Raw genomic sequence first — 23,190 nt, 5'->3', positions numbered from 1 at the left:
CTAGTTAGTTTAGATTGAACTTATTCTTTAATTGAACTAAATATCCAAACTGCAATCGATGTCATCGATTATAACTAAAAAATATTTTGATATCAAGATTTCTAAAATATATTTTATATCAACAGTGAATAAATTGTGGTTTACCAAAGCAATATTTTTTAATGTATATAATAAGAACTTCTGACGAAGTAACCTGTAACCAATCAAAGAGTAATTCGCTACTTTAGATGGAACTAGCTATCGAATTTAGTTGAAACAATCACGATATTACTGCATCATGAACGAGGGTAAAATGAAATTAATATGTAAGTATTTTTGAGTTAAATTAATAATTATATTATTAACTTGGTGAATCCCAGATGAGGAACCGGAGGAAAGTGATTTAGTTGCCGAGACTGAGTCGGAGGAGCACATGGAGAGTCAAAATACGATTCCTCTTCCCAAGCACAATCGTCGCAGCTACGTCTGGAGATACTTTACACCTGTGCCTGACCACTCCGAAGTATATAGATGCAAGATATGCAGTGAGACCTTTGGCAACAAAACCGCCAATCTAGGACGCCATTTACAAACGGTTCACAGCGTCAGCGACATCGTAAGTAGACTTTCAATCTTTGAAAGAACTTTGTTAACATAAACAAACGTATTTCATTGCAGCATCTTGAGGATTCAGTAAAGAAGGGACGACCGAATCGCAGCATCGTTTGGAACTTTTGCACCAAGCTAGATCACAAGCGCGCACTTTGTCATCTGTGCAAGAAGGTGCTATATTTCGGTGGCGGCAACACTTCCAATATTACAAAGCATCTAAAACGGATGCACGCTGAGAAAATAGATGAAATGGTCAGTATGGACTGTAGCCTGTGTATCGAATTACTTCAAGACATCTCTATAAATTCTAGGCAAACCGAATGCCGAGAAACGTTCGTTGGGGAACCGAAACGAAGTCGTGCACAAAGGAGCGCAGGGGATCCAGCTATGTATGGAACTACTGCGAAAAGCTGACGAAGAACACAGTTCTCTGCAAGCTATGCAATCGAAAGATGCGATTCCATGGAACGGCGAATGTCATAACGCACCTGCAGCGCAGACACGATATTATGGATGAAACCAGCTGTGTTAAAATAGAATCACCTGGCAATATACAAGAAGCTGCCATGTCCAGCACCAACGAGAATGCCACGTCCCGCAGGAGCAGTGTCAGTGGCAGTGTGGTCTGGAAATACATTACGCGTCTCTCGGAGGATACGGTGCGTTGTCGGGTTTGCCTCAAGAACTTGTCGTATCAGGGCACCAGTAATCTGCAACGTCATCTCCATCGCATGCACAACATTATCTGGAACCTTCAAGATACATCGCTGCCAGTCAAAACCGAGACAGATCCATCAAGCGAGGATTCATTCTTCGATTTTTGTGAATCCACCAGTGATCCGTCGGTGTGGAAGTGCCAAATGTGTGAGGAGCACTTCGAGGACAGCGAACACATGCAGGAAAACATCAGCACACATATGATTAAGGTTCACGGAGCTGCCATGCGCAGAGATTATGGTGATGTACGTTATTGCCAATATTTATACATTTAAATTACATTTGCCCGCTCTTTTGCAGGAGTCTCCAGCCACAGAAGGCGAAGAACAACAGTTTGTCACCCTATATTCCCCTATTGCTGGAGACGACGCTGAGAGAGCTGCCGATCAGGTTGACATTGCAGTTCCAGATACCGATACCGATGAAGCACTCTATAACGAAATTATTGAGGTTGAAGAAGACGATCTCAACGATCTGGACGATGTTGGAGAGCAGTTAATCGAAAGCGAGAATTGTGAGAACTCCCTCTCCGCGCAATCGGGTGAAAATGTTTACTCCGACTTTAGTAATGACAGCAATGATGCCCAGCTGGTGACGACAACGATTCAAGCCGACGATACGCCACTCATGAGGGAACTCAAAGAAGATCTGTTGCGACAGCAGGCAATATATTTTAGCGAGAAAGCTGGTTTCTATCGCATGCAGAAGTTTCTGGTTGCCCAACAGGTGCGAAAGGAGCGTCTGGAATTCGAAAGACTAAACGCGATGGGGAAAAGCGAAGAGTCTGTTAATAATCTGACGAGCTCATAACAATTCGATTTATTTCTTGTATTTATTAAGAATAATGTATATAAGTTCAAACTGTTACATAGGCCAACTGTCATTACTGTTTTTTAAATCATATAATATATTTGTGTGTAATATTATCATAACAAAATAATTGATAATAATTTATTTAATTGGTTTCCACGACGTTCATGTCAAGTAAGAGTTTCTTGGTTTGCAGATCAATAAGGCGTCGCTTGGCTCTTGCCAATTCGGCCATTTCATTGTAATATATGGTTTCAGCTTTGAGCTTCTCGTCCATTTGAGTGGTTCCCTCGTGCAGTGAATTGCCATCGCCTTGATGCTCCATAGAGTTGGTCATGTTTGATGGCTCGTCATCACAATGCCTTGCTACCATTACTTCCGAATTGTCCACCACGTATTCGTAGAAAGGTTCCTGTTGCGAAATCGAATCAAACTAAAATCAAAATTCATTCCCTTCAGTATTAAGTGTTTTCGCAGTAGCTTACCTCATCATCCATTTGGTCCGTGACCTTCTCAATTATACTGTCGACATCGTCAAAGTCCACCTTTTCCAGTGGATCCACTTGTCTTCGCTCCTCCACCTTAATATTCTCCTTTTTAGGTGAGATTAGGCTGTGTTGGGAGTAGCTCAAGTTTTTCGAAAAATTATGATGTCGCCGGACGATGTGCCTCATCAGATTGGACGACGAGTGCTTGGAGGATAACGTTTTGCTGCAATGCTTGCATTTGGCCATAAACTCGGATATACGCACAAAATGCGCCCACAGTTTATTATTCTTGCCAATTACTTTGTTGCGTGTGTCATGATGATGATGTTGTTGATCCTGTTTCATTGTTCCCTGATGCTGGTTATCAATGATGGTGCGTACCGCCGTCTTAGTTTCCCGCTCTCCCATCGTGGCGTCCAATTCGACATCGGGCTCGGGCTCCGGATCGGGGGCATTAAGTTCCTCCCTCAGCTCGGCCAGCATTTTGCCCTCATCACCGGCAAATATGGCTCGAGCCAGTAACTTGTGGTTCCTTATTAAATGGCGCGTCAGATTCGAGGAGGTGTGTTTGGATGACAGCGTCTTATCGCAGTGCTTGCATTGCACAATGTATTCGGTGAGGCGGTGAAAGTGTGACAACGCTTTAGCATTTCTGCCAACCATTTTTGCTCTTCTTGTTTACGTTTTTGTATGCAAAAAAACAACAATTATTTGGACCGAGTTGGCTTTGGTTTAATCTTCTGGTTCGTGTACAGTATCGTTCCGATTAAGTTCGATCGAACAACTTCAATAATCCTGAACGAAAATTTTATTATTAGTTCGTGTACAGTTGCGATTAAGAAACCCTTGATCTATCGACTATATCGATAGTAGAGATGGTAAGTTTCAGTACGTGCATCGATGTATCGATGCTTCAATTTTTTTTTAACCGATGTGGCAGCCATGAATCTCAAAAAGAAATACCGATAGATTGAAAATGAATAAAAAGTACGATAGTGTTCTCACTATTTTTATAGTCATTTTTCTGAAAACTATCCTTTTTTAATTATTATTCCCTTATTTCTTCTTATTTCCAATTCATTTGCTTAATAATCTATGGCTAAATGAACTTAAAATGAGGTTACATCAACAGAAATTGCGGCAAGTTGGCAGTAATTTTTGAAAAGCAACCCTGCAAAAGTGCTGCCCATCGCTGTCAAATGGTTTAAGTACTGCCCAGTCGATAACCTAAAAATTTTTGACACGAGGTTGTGCGTGTCTTTTCCTTTCTTTCTCGCTTTTTACTCGAACATGGGTGAGTCGTCGGCTTGATAAAATTGTGTTAAAATATCAAGAAAATCATCAGTGAAATGCATAAAAATAACATAATAGTGCGCATAACTTATGACTGCATGTTTTGCAGTAGACGAATATGTGAAATATATAAATTTTGCAGTTATTTGTGCATTTAAAGTTGAGTAGCAGCAGCAGCACCGCGTGCTGCACTGTTGTGTGTATGTGTTTGATTTTCTTGATATTTGACAAGTTGAGTGAATTGAATTACATTTTAATTGTGTTTATAATTTAAATCAATTTAAGGTATTAGCCGCGATAGTTCACACAAGCGTCGCGCCACTGGTGGCAAGCGCAAGTCGCTCCGCAAGAAGCGCAAGTTCGAGTTGGGTCGTCCCGCTGCCAATACCAAGGTGAGTTCCCCCTTTCCAACACTCAATTCGCCAGTGTTTGATAAATACATGTGTGTATGTATATAAAATGATGTTAACGCGTGTCAACTGCAATCGCACTCGACTAGTTCGTAAGCAAATATCCTTGATGATTAAAAAGCATTATGTTCGGACTACTGATTAGACATACTAGAAATCCCTATCTGTAGTTTAAGTATTTGGAGAATTCTTGCTAATCATTGGACACTTGTATTTGCAGCTTGGCTCCTCCCGCGTGCACTCAGTGCGCACCCGTGGTGGCAACTCCAAACTGCGCGCTCTGCGCCTGGAGAACGGCAACTTTGCGTGGGCCTCTGAGGGCGTTGCACGCAAGACGCGTATTGCCGATGTTGTCTACAATGCCTCCAACAACGAGCTGGTGCGCACCAAGACGCTGGTGAAGAACAGCATTGTTGTCATCGATGCCACACCATTCCGTCAATGGTACGAGTCACACTATGTGCTGCCACTGGGACGCAAGCGTAATCCCAAGCATGCGCAGAAGGAGGATGAGAACGATGTGCTGTCCAAGAAGCGCAGCGACAAGGTCATGAAGAAGTACCTGGAGCGCCAAAAGTACGGCAAGGTCGAGCAGGCTCTTGAGGATCAGTTCACCTCTGGCCGCATCTTGGGTATGTTTTCCCCTTTCGTTTCCATTTCTGTTACCATTTCAATAATTGTCCCAGTCGATGATGATAAAAACTATAGCGATCCAGCTAATTTTATTGCATCAATCTTGTTTTAAGTGCGATGCAAGCCAGTTGGGTGTGAATTTTGCTTGTCATAGTTACTCTGATGACATTGTTGAATAGTTAACAGATCGACTTTGCTCATTATATGCTATCGTCTCTAATATCTATACTTCTCTCTCTTCTCTCCGACAGCTTGCATCTCTTCCCGCCCCGGACAGTGCGGTCGCTCCGATGGCTACATTCTGGAAGGCAAGGAATTGGAATTCTACCTTAAGAAGATCAAGTCTAAGAAATAAAGGCACTAGATAAGAATGCAAACCACCAACTGATTTGCAACTGAAAACAATAAAACGGCTTGTTTTTTTTATAAGAAAAACATTGAACACATTTTACTACTCAATCGTATTTGTGCACTCGGCAGTTTACTATGTTAAATAGTTTTGTTTATAAAATGTTCTCAAATTGGTATTAAACACAAAATAAGCACAGACAGTAAGGTGACCCTTTAGAATGGCTTATAATGTTCTCAATTCGCAGTGATGGGATCAACTAACTGGATATAATCAAAGTCAAGTCAATTATGATTGTAGCCTAATTAGCTAAGAATGCAAATATTGGTGTTATAAAACGAAACAGACGTCTTATAGATGTTACGACAGTATTTTTATTATCTAATCACTATCAGCACTTCAATATATCTATTAGGTATTATTTTGCTTAATGTGTATTTTTCTGTTTGATGGATCAATTGATTTAAGGTTTTAACCAGGGAAGAACACCGTAACCGATATCTGAACCGTTAACCGAATCTAACCGTTTCATTTTCAGTACCGGAACTGAAACCGTAACCGAAATTGATTCTCTTTCAAGAACCGAAACCCGAAACGCTTGTACCGGTACGGCTGTGGTAAAGTTGCTAGGTCAAAGAGTTTATAAACTTCCAACTGTCATAGCTCGAAGAAAACTGACCCGATTTTCAATCGGAATACCATTTTGATCATGATTCGGTCACTTAATTCATACTACATTTAAATTTTTTGCGTTTAGAAAATTGTATAATTTTTCGACCATCATAGCCATGGTTTCACGTTAATGGTAAGGGTCCCCCCTTTGAAAATTTGGAAATTCAAAATTTTAAATCTCAAGTTTTCACTTTTAATCTTAATTAGTACAAAACGACACTTTAAACTTGATTGTAAGACCTTTAATTTTTTTGTAAAATATCATGTCAAAATTAAGAAATATTTTGACTTTAAATGTTTCTAGGTCAGGAATTAAACAACTTCGAACTGTCATAACTTTGGCAAAGCCTTACCGATTTTCAAGCGGAATGTCATTTCGATCATGGTTTGGCATCTTAATTTAGTCTGCATTCAAATTTTATTAAATTTTTATCATTTTCAAATTTTAAAATGTTTCAAAAAAGAAACCGAAAGGAGACAACTGAAATAGAACCTTTTACCGAATTAGTTGTAATATTTTATTATAAACTGTGTTAAGCATTATGACTAGCGTGTCCAAATTGTTATAATCAGCATGACGAGCTACGATCTTGCTCATTACCCTGTAAAATGCAAATGGAAAAATAGTTTCATTGGTAAGCATTTTCTGATATACAAAACAATGGAAAAATAAGAAGACCTTACTGCATAAATTGATTCATGCTTAAATGAGAAGTATATTTAAGTGTATATTTTTTTTTCGTTTGTTTCTATGCAATTTTAATTCATACAGTATGTTACAAAATATACGTAATCAATAACAATAGTTCAAATATCATTCGTATTAGTTGGCTATAATTACATAACACAAACACACAGGGCCCGTCAATTAGTCGTAGTCGAAGTTGTAGTACAACAAATATCTGGCAATTTGTACTGCCAATGACAATTTCGATATGCAGTGGCTATGAAGATAACAGAAAATTTGAAAGCAACTTCTAATCGTTTGTTTGGGCGCTCAGTGCTCGAATAGCATCGTCATGAGGGCCATTAAGGCAATGCCAAAGACTAGGGCCAGCAGCTGTTTGACAGACTCCTTGCGCTCCTCCTCCTTTAAGAGATCTGGTAATACTGTGACCAATGAAATATGTAGAAACCCGCCAGCGGTGAATGGCATAATCCAGGAGGTACGCGCCTCTGTAATGGGAAAGAACTTTGTTAGTTAAAGAATTCATCTTAGCCGTAAGTATGCTTACCCATTGCTGATGTCACCCCGGAGCCGCCTATGGCCACGAGAGCACCCAATAGGCCGGCACCGGCCGTCAGCAATTGTGCGCGTGCCGCATCCCATCGACTAAAACCAGAACGCAAAAGAATGGCAAAGTCTCCCACTTCATGTGGAATTTCATGAACTGCAAACAGACTTATTAGTTAGGCTGACGCAAAGCTGGCTAGGACACAATCACTCACGCAAAATGGCAAAAGTGGCCAGCACTCCGTGCCTGAAGGAAACCAGAAAAGAACCGGCCACTGCGAGACCGTGGGTGAAATTGTCTATGGAATTGGCCAGCAGATTCAAATAGCCAGCGACTTTCTTGGGCTGCTCCTTTTGCACCTTGGCCTTCTGTTCGCGTTCCCGCAAAAAGCAGACCTTGCCCACATCCTCAATGTCGCAGGCGCCACCGCAACTGTCCGACGTCTGACCCTCGGGCAATTTGCCGCCATGGCGACGCAGCAGACAATTGGCGATTTCCACGCACTTGGGCTGAGGATTCTCCTCGTCGGCGCTCGTGTAGCCGGAGAAGATTTTCTCGACTATGGTAAAGATGAGTATTCCGGAAAGCACCCACATGCCGGAGCGCAACGATGGATGACCGTCGGAGTCTATAAAACACAAAGGGGGAACTTTCGTTATCTCTTTGGACTAACTACAACAAGAGATTACTCACTCTGGTTATCGCCCTCCCAGGCTTCTGGCAGTAAATGTAGGAAAACATCACCCAACAGTCCGCCCACCGCAAAACTGAGCAGCACCCTCAAAAACTTGGACTCGGATGCTATAAATGGCGCAATTCAGAAATGTGATGACTGTTTATTTATATTTGTCAGACTTACGATCTTTATAGCCCTCTTTAGCCAACTTCTCGTTGGAGGGTATGATGAAAAGCGGAAAAATGCCGCTGAGGCCAATCACAATGGAACCGAGTAGCGAAAATACCCATGGTGTGTACTCCAAGCTCTTTATATATTCGGGCATATACTGATTAACCAGATTTGAGTAGATCATGCCAAAGTGTTCATCGAAGAATCCGCTGCTCACATTCATTGTGGTTAACTCTTTTTGTTGATTTTGATGATGACGATACTGTTATCTTTTATTACTAGCTTTATCTGTTGGCCTTGAGTGGATTAGATGTTAAGTGTCTTTGGTATTCGGCTATGGCTCAATCAAGTCCTTATCATGTCCCACAATTTGTCTTTTTTTTTAGAAACTGCAATTTACAAAAGGAAAAAAATATTAAAAAACAAGAAACAATGTAAACATTTTTTTTTGAGATTTTGAATTCATAAGAATATTTTTCACTGGATTTTAAGTTAACAATGAGCAACAACAATTTAACAACTTAGTCGCCTAGCAACCGATCAGTGCAGACACTTTTCCTGATACTAGATTGATGTACAAATCCTCCACAATATGTTCTCCGCCGGGCAACAGCCGTTAGAGCCACATGATCCACACCCTTGACTGACACGATCGATAAGCGGTCTAGTGTAAAAGTCAAGTAGCACGGCTTATATATGACTAGATAACTGATAACTGTGTGAAAAGTGACAGTTTATCAAAAGTCGCAAAACCCCCATGAGGCTCATAGAAGATTTTCTAAACTTCGTGAGGGTTTTTCACTATGAAGATGGAGCAATGGAAAAGCATAGAATTACTCACTTCAAAGCATTTACTGCATTATTAATAATTGCAACATTTAAAGATATCTCTGACTAAGTACTTAAATACATGGATTTCTATGTCGAATAGCTGTTTAAATGTACGAATGTTGGATGAACACTTGATATTTTAATTCAGTATTGCACATTTTAATAACAGCAAACCATATTTATTATTATTTATAGAATTACGCACTTGATTTTAAATAAAGATACGATCTTTTAAATAATAATAACATTACTTAGTATTAATAAATATCAGTTTAAAGGTCTCGTATAAATTGTATTTTCATAGTGCAAATGAAATCGCCCTGAATCTTGTAATGCAATCTTATAATAACAGATATCAGGTGGTACTCAAGGAAAACCAGCAAGCTAATGATTCAAATCAGCACAAATTCAAACACACATAATTTTTACAGATAATCAATTAAAAATCGCACTTTGAGGAACGTCTGGAACAACACTTTGGCAATGGTAAGGAAATACAATCTGAAGCTGAATCAGAATCCGAATCCGAATCAGTTGGCGAGCACACGGAGACTGAATGATTGAAACACTTTTTTTTTGGAATAGTAACTGAAAGTCGAGTTGAAGACTTGTGCACCTGTGATTTACGACACAGTTTGAATCAGTTCGCTTCACTTTTGATTTGATGTGCACAATGCAGCTTAAATTGTTCAATTTCTGGCGATAAGATACATACATATGTATAAATAGACGCCGCTAAATGGCAATAGCGAGTGTGTAGACATTCAGAAGATATACATATTCATGTCGGTGATTAACTTCGGGCCTAACTGGGAGTCTTTGAGGTGTTAGCGAGCCGTCAACTATGGATAAATATCGAAAAACGTGAACACTGGACTTACTTCTCTCTTTCTCTATGTGTATTGATTGTGATTGATCACACGGCGTCTACGGGACTGGGTGACTATGTGAGTCGCGTTCGAATATCACGTATACGTACATCAATGCCAAATTGGTAGAGCAAATGCGTTTAAGGTTTAAACGGTTTCTACTAACGCGTCTCACCTGCTAACTGCGACGCCAGCGACTGCTAACTGTTCAGCCAGCTCACAAGTCTATCAGTCTCGAAAAGCGACTGCGGTTTGCTTATCAACAATTCTTAACCAAGTAGTTACCAGTTAGTTGTTTTTTTTTTTCAAGTTAATCATAGACGCGGTTTGTTTGTTAGTAAATAAATGTACTGCATTCGCTCACAAAACTATCAGTTGTGGTTCTCTTATCAAGATTTTTCAATTCATATTTAAATGTCAAGGAAACAAGTCTTTACATTGTATCACTTGCACTTACTACTCAAAAAATATCTAACAAATTTTGTATTTTGTAGAACACATGTGTTTTGAAGTGCGGCAAAGTATTTGCTCATAGAGACCAACCTGAAGAACAAGCTGGTCACAACTAATACCAGTTTATAATAAATTTATACATAAATACATAGGTATATTCATATATGAGTTTTGCTTGGGGCGAAAAACGTAGCACATAAGCAAAGCACGTAAATCAAAAAGAAATACTAGAGTCGAGATGGGACTACAGTTCTTGTTTTTGATACCACAGGCACTTTATATACATGTGTGAATATGATCATACAAAGAACTTTACGCACAAACAACAACACAAAATATTTCAATTATAGAAATTGACACTCAGGCGTACACATAAAGATCTGTACATATGTATGAATATAGGTAGATATGGAGGACAAAAGAGCTGCCTATTAAAAATTGACAAGTGCTTCTCCGACTGCGGTTGCCGGTGCTTTGAACTTGATTTGTGGTATCCGTGTATTTGTGGATGTAATTGTATTTGTTTATCTTCCAACCGAAAAGTCACACGCACACGCACACACAATACAATTCCCTGGCACACACTTGACTGCTGCTAATGCGGAAATTTATGATCGACCGTCTTATCACGCCAGCAACCTTACTCGATATGAGGCTAGAGATGCGTTGCTCCTCCTTTAAATAATACTTTGTGTATATCGTGACTGTCCGATCTGCACAATACCATTTGCGGGGGATTTCAATGAGGCAGCGTTGCCAACCACGCACAACTACGTAGAGTTAACTATATTTATTTAAAATTGTCACATATAAGTGTATAATAATAACATGAATCAGACATCTATAACGACGACGATCCGTTATTATGTTCTCCATGTGAAATGCAATGGCGTACATTATTTTGCACGCTGCACTATAGAGGAATTTGGAATGGGAGAGCAGAGAGAGAGAGAGAGAGAGATGGAGCTACTCGTACTATCAATCGAAACGTGCCGTTCCAGCAAGTCAATGTAATGAGAATGTGTCACTTAAAAGCGAAATGCATTGCAGCTCTGTTTAGTTGGTACTACATACATAAATATGTATTTATATATGTGCATACATAGGTTTTGTGTATGTGGGGTATCAAGAAAACACAGCCGTTGTGACGAAATGATAAGAGCAAGTCGCCTGAGTCGATCAGCTGTGCTAGTGACAAATGAGAGATAAAGAGAGGGAATGCCATAGAGAGCAAAAGTGGGAACATGGCGTCGTTTGCTGCCATTCCATATGAGTGTATGTACAAGTAAACATATGCAGAATATACATACATACATATGTACAAAAAAGTCAATGACAAAGGATTGTGAAATGTGAAAAGCTATTTTGATTGTGTTGACCAAGGGTTTATCCACATTATTTGGCTTCGGAACAAGTCTTTACGGCGCAATTGTGATCTAGCCAAAACCTGTTTATCAATTTATTGTTGTTGTTGTTTTGACCGTGTTATCGTTTTGATTATCAGCCAGCCATTCGGCCATATTCAAGTGTTGTTCATTGCACAGATTCACATTTATAACTTTAGTGCTGTTCGCAAAAATAACAAATATGGCCGCTGACAGTGACGATTTATCACTACTTGAAACTTTTATTTGTTATACAAACATATTGGTTGTAGGTGTAGGTTAGTTATACACTACTTCCGTCTTACCGTTGTCTTCCTTGTTCATGTAATGTTTGCAGGTTTTTCACTTAATTGCTGCGGTCGCCTTTGTCTGCATTATATAGTTTACCGATTTAATTCGTACTTCGGGATCATAAGTGCATCAACTTCTTTGTTAAGTCTGTGATAGGCTAACATGCAAAAATATTCTTAATGCGCAGTATCGATCAATTTCGCCAGACCACTAATCTACACTGAGATTGAGTAACTGGATTTTATTCGAGATGCTTACAAGCTTAAAGTTTTCTATGTTACACTTTTATTTAATTTACGAGGATTGTCACCCAGTTTTCTAGCTTTCGAGAATGTTTATCAAGTCTCGCCGTTTCGTCGCGGGCATTTACAGCTGAAATGAAGCAGGTACGCCTTATGAGCGCAGTTTTTGTTTTGTTTTGGGCCGTGTGGAAAGACAAACATGGCGAACAGCTGAGTAATAGAGTTGTGCGGTACAGACACACACACATTCCTCAGTAGTGTTGCCAACTTAAAAGATGAAAAAAGCTGTTTATTTTTGGCTGGAAAGCACCGAAAAATGGCTGAGATTGCAATGCAAAATAGCTAAAAAGCTAGACAATTTTTATTTATTTTAATTTGTTCAGAACTTTTCTTATTAAGTATTACAACTTCACCCCTCGAGGAGTTGCGAACTTCGAACTTAAACTAAATTATTTATTCAATTATTCATTTTATAGTTTTTTATAGTTTAAAATGAGTTCACATTTAAATTGTGCGCAGAACTCTCTTGGTTCGAATCGTTCAGAAAAAGTTAGATTGTGGCGGTCGAGCGATAGACAGTGTCATTATTAACCAATTATTATAATAACCAATATTAATATGTAGTTTTATTAGATTTGTTGATTTAAAATTTATTTGATAAATTGTAGAAAATGGGAAGAGAAAAAATGAATTTACAGCAACATCAGATGCTCTCTGTTAATAACATTACAGTAACATGCTAAGTTGTCAAAAACAACACTTAAAAGGGGGGAGGGGTTGGTCGCATGCAACAGCTGTTTCAGTTTTATTACAATTTTGGTGTCGGGCTTTGTTTATGTTTGTGTTGTAAAGAAATATTAATAAGTGCAGTGTATAAAATTAAGTAGATGTGCATTAAAGTGCATTGTGAGTGCTGAGTGAATGTGTGTAAGATATAAAGCGAGATGAGTACAGATGATTTATTGGTGCGCCACGACAAAGGCGACGATTCACCGTCAACTTCGCCAGCAACACCAACAATAACGCCTGCGCCTAATTCATCATTGAATCGCTTGCGCGACACGTTTCGCCGGACTGAGAGTATATCGTCGCACATTTTTAACCACATCTCAACTCAATTCTCGAATGCCGCTGCCGCAGCGACCGCCTCAGAAATTATCGACGGTACTACCACATACCCAGAAGTTCCACAGACAGTGGCGACGTCTTCAACATTCCCTTCGGGCACTTCCAATCCCAAACGTAAGAAACCCGGTGAGTACAAACGACTGTTTATTTACTTAATTGCGCGAAAATTTAAGAAAAACAAACGTGTCATATTTGAAATCGAATGTTTAGTTATTGTGAGTCTTTAAAAATGTGCAAAACGTTATCTTGAACAACCCCCATGAAAAGCTCTGCAAAAGCTGCGTTGCCAAGCGGGCTTGACAAATCAATAGGAGCTTTTGTGTCAGTCATACTCAACGCAACAACAGGATAACTCATCGCAGCGACTTAAAAAACAGCAAATTGTATAATTTTAGTCATAATTTCACAGTACAAATATTATAACATATTCATTAAGTGTTTACGGAACTTCGGTGCTCAACGGCACGCAATTGAAAGCCGGAGGAAAGCGCTGGATTAACTCAATTCGTTTACGTATGTTGTGTGCAGAGTGCTTTTTTAAACGTTCAATGCGCTCATTTTTGGCAATCTATTTTTATTGAAACGGACACACAGTAGGTGCAAGGAGGCCAGCACGATGCGTGGACTAGTCGAGGATGCAAAGAAGACAAAACTGTCGCAGGCCAACAATAACAACAACAGTGTGTTGGGCAGTGGTCGTTCAAAGCCCATAACATCGATGACAAGTGCAAGTACGTCCAGACAAATGAAAGGCGTCATCAAAACGCCAACAACAACAACAGCGTCGTCCGTTGGTGCAAAGAAAACGCCACAAAGTATGCAACAACAAGTCGGCAAGTCCACAAAGTCCACGGCTGCGTCATCAAGTGCAGCAGCAACAACAACTACCACCACAGCAAGCAGCTCAAGCGCAAAGCCAGCAACATCAAAAGCACAAGCACCAAAGGGTCAGAATCAACCCCAACAAACGCAGCCAACGTCCACAGTGACACAATCGACAGCGGCGCCGACAGCGACAGCGACGCCCACACCCACCCCCGCGCCCCCGTTGCAGTCGCACTCGCAACAGCTGCAGCCGTACAACAACAACATTAGCAACACAATTGCACTACCAAAAGCATCGCATGCCAATACCAACGAGGAGTTGGCCGGCGGAGTTCAGGACACGATTTATCTGTGCAATTTCCGTGTCTCCGTCGACGGCGAGTGGTTGTGTCTCAAGGAACTACAGGACATTGATGTGGCTGGTGGTGTCAAGACAGTTGGCGGCGGTGCTGCAGCGCTAAATGTAACTGCTGCTGCTGGTGGTGGTACTGGTACCACAAGTGGTGGCTTCGTGCAGCAGCGTCATCAGACAAACCATCAGTTCGGGCAGCGAAACAAACGATTCTCGGGCCTATCGACGGCAAGTGGCGGCAGCACATTCGAGGATAATGGTATTATGGCAATTGAAAATCTAATCGGGCGTCGTCTGTGCGACGTCGTCGGCTCAAATGCACTAGCGGCACCGCATCAGCAACACAAGAATGTGGGCCTCATCGGTGGCACACTTGCTGAGTGGTCGCATCTCTGTAGGTTGCTTCTTGCCCATTCTTAATTTGCATTGCTTTTGATTTCATATTATTCTTCTTCTTCTTTTGTAGTTTGTAGTTTGTTGTTGTTTAACATTTGCGCACTTTCCTTGTCACACTAATTGAATTTGTTTGTTGGCATTGCCAGACTGGTCATTTGGTCAATCTGGCAACTTGACTTAATTGTGCAAGCACGTTAAGTTGGCTGCGCCTATCAATTGCATGAAGTGAGGTTAAGTCGTTTCAATTCAAAAACAGACAGAGTTGTTACTGTATATGGAAAAAATAGCTAATAATAGATTTATTCTAATTTCTTGTTTTCTTTTACTTTACTAACGCTAATCTTCATGTCTATGTTGCTGCATTATTATGTTTTGTGCACACTTTTGTCTTGTCGTCTCTCTTGTCTCGAGGGCGCTTGTCCTAATCTTAGATCATTGTACAGGCAGAGCAGCTTAAACATGCAATGAACTTTATTAAGCAAATATATTTGTAAAACAATGTAATAGGGTGGAAAATAGGCGACAGGCAAATGCTCTTCACTTGCTGTCTTCTTCAAATGTTTCCCAGCTGGCCGCATACATAGACGACTAAAAAGGTTGAGATAAGGTATGAGAATCCTTTACTGAAGATTTTAACGATACTTACCTGACAGGTAGCTCTTGACTGAACTGGTGAGGATAGGGGCATTGATACAGCTTCTGCGCTGTTGGGTTGCGACTCGGAAATGTTTGATACTATCGAACTGCTGGGATTAGACGCTGTAAATGAGTTTATGACTTAAAGTGTTGTAGGTAAAGATCTACTTGGGAACATACTACTCATTTCAGTTGTCCTCTGTTGCTTGGCGGGAGTCTGTCGGTCCTGACTTTCATGGTCGTTGTCGTGCGAAGACTCCTTCCTGCTAGCTGGGCTACTAATGCTTTTGGAGTAATCGCTTTTGCTACTTAAATCACTTTCACAAGGTTCAACCTAGTCTTTATTAGAATGGGGCTTTAATTACTTAAGTAATAGATCACTTACCTCTCTTTCGTGACTGACACTGGTCCGACCACCCTCCTGTCTTTTATGTTTACTATGGCTATAAAGTTGTCGAATACCGTCGTCCTCTTTAACAGGTTTCACAGCAGCCTCCCTCTTCTCCGGCAATTCTTCTTCAGATATAGTCTGTGGTTTCTGATGTCTTTCCTCCCTATACCGATCACGCTCTCGTTCTTTCTTATAAACACAGCTTGACTGTTTATTAGCCGATTTGGAACGCTTTTTCTCCGTTTTGGCGTAATATTCGTCTCGTTTCTCTCGACTCATTTTGAGGGGTATAAACTTTCTGTGGAATTGATAGCCCAGCGATGAAGTCGATGTCATAGACTCCTGTTCATAATTATGCTCTGTGGTTGAGGCTAAGGCTGATTTTAGAAGTGAGGAGGTTATAGTTTTTCTTTTCGTACTTACCTTTTTTGCGGGAAATAAACTTTTCCAAATTGGCCAATTTCATGGGGTAGGGATACGGATCGTCTTGTTGACTGCCTATTAATCCCATGCCTGGAGTCGGTTGATTCGTATTATCTACTTCGTCAAGCTTCTTCCGGTCTTTCTTCGGTTTTTTCTTGCGACTACGGAAAAGATTGCTCCAACAACTTTGATTGGCGTCATCGGATTTGGGATTGGGCGGAGGTGCCTCTACATCTTCGATATGTTTATCCGATGATTTCTCGTGTGGTTTCTCTTTGTGTTTTGGTTTCGGCTGCTCCTTTAATACGTTGTTAATACTCTTTTTCTTACGTCTTTGCAAGCAACAACAGATAGTCAAGAGCAGAAGCAACAGGAGCAGACCCAAGATTGCGGCAATGTAGGCCACGTAGCTCTCATCGTTGCAATCCACGCACTCCTCTTCGTTGCGATCATTCAGATTCTTCTTCACCTCTTCGCCATCCTTGTGGTCGGAGGCATCGCGTGGACCGAGCTTTTGTCGAGGAGATCGGCTCTCTTTGCGGGAATTCGCAGCGTCTTTATCCTTTTTGCTTTTATGAAGTCGCTCAGTTCTGTTGTTGTTCCGCTTGCTGTCGTTCTCGGTTACTTTGTTGTCATCATCGAGGGAACTTTGATAGTCCTTGCAGTCATCTTCACCAATAACTGGCTCCTCGTTCTCTTCTGATTGCTCCGATGACTTTGAAGAGCAGTCAAGAGCCTCGTAGATTTGCAGTACACCGCCCAGACCTGGATAAAAGGACTCATCCCGATAATGCAATTGGAGACTTTCACGAATCCAGTTGCGCAGTTTCCGATTGTAAGTCTTCGGACTGATACCCTGAAACCGATAGCAGTTGATCAGTGTCTTGAAGAACTTGACCAGGATAAATGAGGCATCGGGAGAGCGCAGGTTGTAGATACGTCGATGCTTAAAGGGCAGAAAGATGTTGCTAAGAAACCCGTTGCTATCCTCAGACTCTAGATGCGGCAGGGGCACTATCATCTGCTCCTTCTGTGCATCCTCGTTGAGGCAACTCTGATCCAGCAATGCACAGCTGGACGCATCGTCCTCACTGCCGCGATCCTCGTTCAGCTTAATGGGTTTAATATGCACGCTCTTCAGCTGGCTGAGCACGTCGGCGACAGGTGTCCTCCAGCCATTGCCATTTGTGTTGAGCACCAGTTGACACTGACGATAGAGCGCCACCAGACGCTCCACCGTGCACAGCTTCAGGCGTCCAGCGTAGTAGGACACCTGCGCCACGGGCAGCAGGTAGAAGCGCAGATAGCCTCCCAAGGCATCGTAGAAAGCCCGTTGGAGCAGGCGTCTCGATTCCAGGTCGGACACCCGCTTTATTACCTGATTGACGCTGTTGAAATACTTCATCAAGGTGTAGACAATGCCGTCGTGGACCAGACACTGTGGATAGGATTTGGGTATGAGAATCTCAAAATCCTTGCGTGCCGACATTAGGGCAATGTCTTCCGCGGAAAAGCATTTCTTGGGATAGTTTCCAAACAGATTTGTGCCCAGAAATGAGGCCTCATCGCTGGCGCTACGATAGACCTTACTCGACGGATGTTCGGCCTCTGTCTCTGTCTCCAGGTCCGAATCCAGTTCATCCGGCGAGGCAGCTGCATAATAGGTTGCCTTGATGCGGTCCTCAATGCTGCGCATTAGCTCATTCCTCTCGAGCAGATCCTCTGGACTGGGGGGATGCGCTTGCTCGAAATGCTGGGCGGCCGACAATTCATTGATTTTCGAATTCGAGTTCAGTCGATTCCTATACTGATGCAACTCGGACGACAGCATTGATTGGAGCGTCAGCTCATTTTGAAAGTCATTGGGTACCTCCAGTGTTGACAGATCGATGCTATAGATGGGACAACCGCCGGGCGCCAGAAACAACAGCAACGAGAACAGCACATAAATGTTCATAATTTCAATTGAGTTTTCATTGTATTTGAAGCAGAATGCTCCGGTTCGACAATAACTTGGATCTTAAATTCGTGTTCGCTATGTAGTTACACATGTTAGCCACAATCCCGGCCAGAAACGTTACACTAAACCGTCACTTGGGCCGATTACTTCTCTTGCAGCACGCGACACGGCTGAAATCGAGCGGAGTAATTTGGTCAACATATGCAAGCTGGTTGTCAAGGAGCTGTTGGAGCAATCGTTGCGTTATGGACGAATGCTGGACTCGGATCACCTGCCGTTGCAGCACTTTTTCATTGTTATCGAGCATGTGCTAGGCCATGGATTGAGGCCTAAGAAGGGATTGCTGGGACCTCGCAAGGAGCTCTGGGATCTGTTGCAAAGTGTCGAAAGCTATTGCCCTGAGGCACAGGACATTACGGCCAGTGTACGTGACCTGCCCACCGTGCGCACCCACATTGGTCGAGCCCGTGCCTGGCTGCGCATTGCCTTGATGCAAAAGAAGCTATCCGATTACCTGCAGGCTCTGATCGAGCATCGGGATGACTCCCTCAATGACTACTATGAGCCACATGCGCTCATGATGAGTGACGAGGTCTGTGGCCCTCAATCCCGGCCAGCTTGTCCATTAGTAACTCGTTCCCCTTGCCTTGTTGTAGATTGTTGTGATAATGGGCATTCTGGTGGGTCTCAATGTCATCGACTGCAATCTGTGCGTCAAGGAGGAGGATCTGGACTCGCAGCAGGGTGTTATTGACTTTTCACTTTATCTGCGCTCCAGTTCCCGCGAGGCGGAGGCTAACGAGGAGACCAATGTACCACCTGTACCGATGGATGCGACTGGACAGGGTAATATGATTGCCGTGCTGGACCAGAAGAACTATATTGAGGAGCTCAATCGACATCTCAAGTGCGTCTAGCAAGTCCTATAATGCCCGGCGAATGGATCCATCTAAGTAATGTATTTCCACACGCATTTCAGCGCAACCGTTGGAAATCTGCAGGCCAAGGTCGAGTCCCTGACCACCACCAATGCCCTGATGAAGGAGGATCTGGCCATAGCACGCAACAGTCTACTGGCTCTGCAGGCCGAGAATCAGGCCATGCGTCAGTCGGCCACCCAGACAATGCAGAGTCACTCGGACAGCAGCTCCAATGGCAGTGGCAGTGGCAGTGACAAGGAGAAGGAGAAGGCACAGCAGGCGGAGACTCTGAGCGCAGAGTTGACCGAGGAGCGCAAGAAGAATGTTGAACTGGACAAGGAGCTCAAGTTGCAGGTGTCGCTTAAGGCCGAGTCGGATATGGCCATGAAGCTGCTGGAGAAGGACATTCATGAGAAGCAGGACACGATTGTGTCGCTGCGCAGGCAACTGGATGACATCAAGCAAATCAATCTGGAGATGTATCGCAAGCTGCAGGTGCGTATCCCCTCACAGATCATCAGCATCATCAAACCAAACTCCTCATCTGATCACATTCATCATCATCAACTCATTTGGTCGCTGGTTATTGGTTTGTTTGCTGTCTTTGGTTTAATGTTTCAACAAATTCGACCCAAATCGTAAGCTGGCTATTTTCTTTTAGCCTGGCCAATTTGACAAAAAAAAAAAATATATATAACTACTCCCCCTCGTTTAAAATTTAATTAGGAATGTGAAGATGAACTAACACAGAAAGGCGAGATGGTCTCTCGTTTGCAAACGAAAGCCTCACAAATTGGTAACATTTTACAATCGCTAGAAAAGAAATACGAGTCCAAGCTCAGCGATCAGCACCAGATGAGCGGTAACTCCGCAGCAGGCGGCGATCGATCACCCAACACGCGACGTCGTCTACAAAATCTGCAGAAGTTCGAGGCACTCACCAAGAAGCACAAACAGGACACTGGGCCACCCATGAAGCGACTCCACCTCAAGATGGACGGCATTCCTCCCTTCAATCCCAACAACTATCGCAAGTCACCAGCGAGTGGTGCTCTTCCCCCGCTCCAATCTCAGCTGCCCCCTGGAGAGCCGGTGGCCATCAAAACGCCCACATCTGCCAAATCCTTGAACGATGAACTGGCCGAGGCAGCTGCCGCTTTAACGCAGCACTTCAAGGTCGGCGGCGATGGTTCTCGCAGTGACTACGCTCTGTCCCAGGATCAGGACACACTGGGCAATACTTAAAGTCATTAGATGTAGCTTTAATTACTTGTTGAGAAGGCATTTACTTAAGTTCTGTAATCTATGACCAGTGCTGGGACTACATCATATGTATATGTACATGCATATAGACAGCCCTATATACAAGCACTATGTTATGGTTCCTGATTCGATCTGGCGACCTGCTGTCACCTGTAGAGTTACAAAACAAACCTAATCGGAACTCAATGTGCAACTGCTTAACAATAATAAATATTATCGAGTCTATGTTTTATATACGATATTACATAAATGTACGATGCCTTCAATGCTTATAGATTCCCTAGTCATATGATATAGAACTACATACATATATAATAATCGTAACAAGTTGTTGAAGATTCTTAAAAATTATAAGCTGTTAGCTGAATACCCTTCCTCCCCAAATAAAGAATTCCAAATTATACTAGTATGTAATGTACGTACGTATGTACAGTTATAGAGCTGAATAATTATATTATATGTACTTATACTTAAACCCGATGATATTCGATACGCATATGTACTTTCAACTTGCTTGTCTAACAGTGTAATTATATAAATATGTATCTATACTTACATGTTAAAGGGACTACATACACATACACACACACACATACTACTAATAACTCTAGCTAAACCAAACCAAAGAAATAAAACTTATCTTAACTCTAGTGTTTCATTTATTATTAATCCTTGAACAATCTTTCATTATGGCTAATGTGTGTTGTATTCTTCTAAGAAAACCTGTACAAAAGATTCCCGTATCTTATCTTTATCGACAGGACTGCAAGGCTTCGCTGACCCACAAAACGGAATTAATGAGCAAATTAGAGTGCCAAAAGGAAGACATGGCGAGCACAATTGAACAATTAGAGAAAAAGTAAGATGGAATTGATGGATTTTATTTGCGAGAATGTGAAGTTTAGTTAGGAAAATCGCTTAATTTAATTATAATGGGTTTTGGTAGCATGTTGATAAAATCAGTCATGAAATCAGCTTACAAACTATTTTTTATAAGAGAATTTTCAATTTCTCCGTTACAGAATAAAAATTAGAGAAAACATTATCAATCTGCCTTATTTTTTAGCATATGTTGGAATTTAACTCTTCTTTTAAAATAAAAGAATTATTGAAAGTATATTAAACTATGCGTCAGTCAGATAAGAAGCGTTTAATAGATGTTATTTATTATCACAATTTATTTAAAACGCCTCCAATTTTGAGCGCATGTCTAATCGAAACAATTGTTACCCCTTTTCCCCAGATGGACTAATGATAAGAGCAACTTGGGTGAAATATTAAAGAGTACCTCACAAACGCTAAAGACCCAAGTGACGGCTTGCGAGGAACGGGCTGCTCGCGCGGAGGCTGAGAGTCGCATTGAACGGGACTGGCGTGTCTCTTTGCAGGAGAAGGAGCTCAAACTGAAGGAGAAGATTGCAACGCTGCAACAATGTGTCAAAGAGCTCAACGAGGAGAAACAGAAGAGTGACAAGCTAAAGTTTGACTTGGAAAAGGTGCGAACACAATGGTCTGAGGCTCAGACGACGCTCGAGGAGCTTGGCATACAGTTGAGCGTGAGCAAACTGAAGATATCCGAGTTCCAGGACAACGAACGACGTCAGCAACAACTACTGTCCGGCTCATCGCAATCCCTTCAAACAATGCCCGAAACAGTAAGCAGCCCTGGCATCTGGGCTCCCGATTCCATAGCTACCCACTGCACAGCTTGCACTCGGGAGTTCAATTTGACCCGGCGCAAACATCACTGTCGCAGCTGTGGCGAGATCTTCTGCAAGGCGTGCTCCGAGCACACACTGCCCCTGCTCAATGCCCAGGGACAGCCTGGCCGACCTGTGCGAGTTTGTGACGCCTGCTACGCTTCCACTGGGAAATGATCAATAATAATGTTTTATGTGCATACTAAGTACGATATATTTGCAATTGTTATAAATAAATATTGTTTCGAGTCTACATATGTATACAGTTATCCACTTATTGACAATTGACCGCGCATACACATTCCCAATTGGCAATAAATTTCAAAGCATGTTTTCATTTTACATAAACAACCTTGTCTAAAATTTAATAAACATTCTACATACTGAAATTCTATTATTTATGCAAATTGTTTTTAATTGAAATTAAAATAGCTGTAACTACAGTAGTCTGTTAACTTAACAGTTTTTGGTCGGTCTGGGTGGCACTTAACATTTCGGTATTTTTCTGGTATATTTGTTAAATGTATCGACTATCGAAGTATCGCAATCGATAATGCAGTTCTTATATGTTGCCGCTAATATTCAAAAGTTGCAGCGAATACTTGAAACTAATACCTTTAATCTGTCTTCATTAATTTATTTATAATAAATAACTATAGATACAATTTTTTATCGTTTTAATCGCGTTATAACGTACTCGTTTTCCATGTACCAGCTGAAAATTAATATCGTCAGCCGCAGTGAAAGTGGACATGCATCGACGGTACACTCAAATGACTGTCAGTTTGTCGGCCATTATACACATAGTTTTTTAATTAAATCAAATAAAATTCACAGCTGGCAGCGTCTACAACTAAATACAGCCCACGGCCGTTCAAGAGTTGTCATTACCATAATATGAGAGAGTGAATATAAACCCGGTGTTTGGCTGGGAAACACGCGCCCTTTGCCCAGGCATATGTGCAGATTCAACTAATAACAGTTGCCTCACCAAATTGTCAAAGGGGCGTTTTTTCTGCTCTCCTAACTGAGGGTTAGATAACGGGGTTGGGTTCAGTTTAGTTTTTTTTTCCGGGTAGC

At 41.6% G+C, this 23,190-nt stretch overlaps 6 protein-coding genes and 1 non-coding gene across 13 annotated transcripts; 4 read left to right on the top strand and 3 right to left on the bottom strand.

Moving 5' to 3' along the window:
- The first annotated feature begins 139 nt into the window (after positions 1-139).
- Positions 140-2,248, top strand: LOC117789432. The gene is made up of 5 exons (XM_034628460.1): positions 140-305; positions 360-595; positions 658-843; positions 903-1,553; positions 1,609-2,248. The coding sequence occupies exons 1-5, from the start codon at positions 278-280 to the stop codon at positions 2,116-2,118; spliced, it is 1,611 nt and encodes a 536-aa protein (XP_034484351.1). The 5' UTR covers positions 140-277; the 3' UTR covers positions 2,119-2,248.
- LOC117789433 lies at positions 2,127-3,460 on the bottom strand. Of its 2 annotated transcripts, none has more exons than XM_034628461.1 (2): positions 2,604-3,460; positions 2,127-2,551 (listed from the first exon to the last, which is right to left on the bottom strand). In XM_034628461.1, the coding sequence occupies exons 1-2, from the start codon at positions 3,267-3,269 to the stop codon at positions 2,264-2,266; spliced, it is 954 nt and encodes a 317-aa protein (XP_034484352.1). In that variant the 5' UTR covers positions 3,270-3,460; the 3' UTR covers positions 2,127-2,263. The 2 variants fall into 2 exon arrangements, with proteins under 2 accessions (XP_034484352.1, XP_034484353.1); XM_034628462.1 differs by having other exon boundaries at positions 2,127-2,530; positions 2,604-3,458.
- Positions 3,461-3,881: 421 nt separating this feature from the next.
- On the top strand, positions 3,882-5,384 carry LOC117789434 (40S ribosomal protein S8). Its single transcript, XM_034628463.1, has 4 exons — positions 3,882-3,900; positions 4,185-4,291; positions 4,530-4,941; positions 5,194-5,384. Exons 1-4 carry the CDS (start codon positions 3,897-3,899, stop codon positions 5,295-5,297), a joined length of 627 nt encoding a protein of 208 aa, XP_034484354.1. The 5' UTR covers positions 3,882-3,896; the 3' UTR covers positions 5,298-5,384.
- LOC117793088 lies at positions 5,061-5,107 on the top strand. The gene has a single exon (XR_004618230.1). It is a non-coding gene; the product is annotated as a small nucleolar RNA R442 (small nucleolar RNA).
- A 1,279-nt stretch (positions 5,385-6,663) lies between the features above and the next one.
- LOC117790711 (zinc transporter ZIP13 homolog) lies at positions 6,664-12,256 on the bottom strand. Of its 2 annotated transcripts, none has more exons than XM_034630247.1 (6): positions 11,889-12,256; positions 8,058-8,434; positions 7,892-7,999; positions 7,413-7,826; positions 7,199-7,354; positions 6,664-7,139 (listed from the first exon to the last, which is right to left on the bottom strand). In XM_034630247.1, exons 2-6 carry the CDS (start codon positions 8,266-8,268, stop codon positions 6,961-6,963), a joined length of 1,068 nt encoding a protein of 355 aa, XP_034486138.1. In that variant the 5' UTR covers positions 8,269-8,434; positions 11,889-12,256; the 3' UTR covers positions 6,664-6,960. The 2 variants fall into 2 exon arrangements, with proteins under 2 accessions (XP_034486138.1, XP_034486139.1); XM_034630248.1 differs by lacking the exon at positions 11,889-12,256 and adding an exon at positions 9,329-9,438.
- A 663-nt stretch (positions 12,257-12,919) lies between these two features.
- Positions 12,920-22,499, top strand: LOC117790163 (protein RUFY3). 5 transcript variants are annotated; one of them, XM_034629482.1, is made up of 7 exons: positions 12,920-13,320; positions 14,027-14,034; positions 14,120-14,191; positions 18,386-18,819; positions 18,884-19,134; positions 19,207-19,642; positions 19,874-21,071. In XM_034629482.1, exons 1-7 carry the CDS (start codon positions 13,061-13,063, stop codon positions 20,390-20,392), a joined length of 1,980 nt encoding a protein of 659 aa, XP_034485373.1. In that variant the 5' UTR covers positions 12,920-13,060; the 3' UTR covers positions 20,393-21,071. The 5 variants fall into 5 exon arrangements, with proteins under 5 accessions (XP_034485373.1, XP_034485372.1, XP_034485370.1 ...); XM_034629481.1 differs by lacking the exons at positions 14,027-14,034; positions 14,120-14,191; positions 19,874-21,071 and adding exons at positions 21,172-21,269; positions 21,654-22,371 and having other exon boundaries at positions 12,930-13,370; XM_034629478.1 differs by lacking the exons at positions 12,920-13,320; positions 19,874-21,071 and adding exons at positions 21,172-21,269; positions 21,654-22,499 and having other exon boundaries at positions 13,846-14,680.
- On the bottom strand, positions 15,271-18,239 carry LOC117790165. Its single transcript, XM_034629483.1, has 6 exons — positions 17,996-18,239; positions 16,268-17,920; positions 15,839-16,221; positions 15,634-15,787; positions 15,464-15,576; positions 15,271-15,405 (listed from the first exon to the last, which is right to left on the bottom strand). Exons 1-6 carry the CDS (start codon positions 18,222-18,224, stop codon positions 15,355-15,357), a joined length of 2,583 nt encoding a protein of 860 aa, XP_034485374.1. The 5' UTR covers positions 18,225-18,239; the 3' UTR covers positions 15,271-15,354.
- Positions 22,500-23,190: the final 691 nt, after the last annotated feature.

Source organism: Drosophila innubila (genome assembly GCF_004354385.1).
Source record: "Drosophila innubila isolate TH190305 chromosome 3R unlocalized genomic scaffold, UK_Dinn_1.0 2_E_3R, whole genome shotgun sequence".
Classification (NCBI taxonomy): domain Eukaryota; kingdom Metazoa; phylum Arthropoda; class Insecta; order Diptera; family Drosophilidae; genus Drosophila; species Drosophila innubila.
The sequence above is the reverse complement of the archived record's forward strand: the minus strand, read 5'-3'. Positions and strand labels throughout refer to the sequence as shown.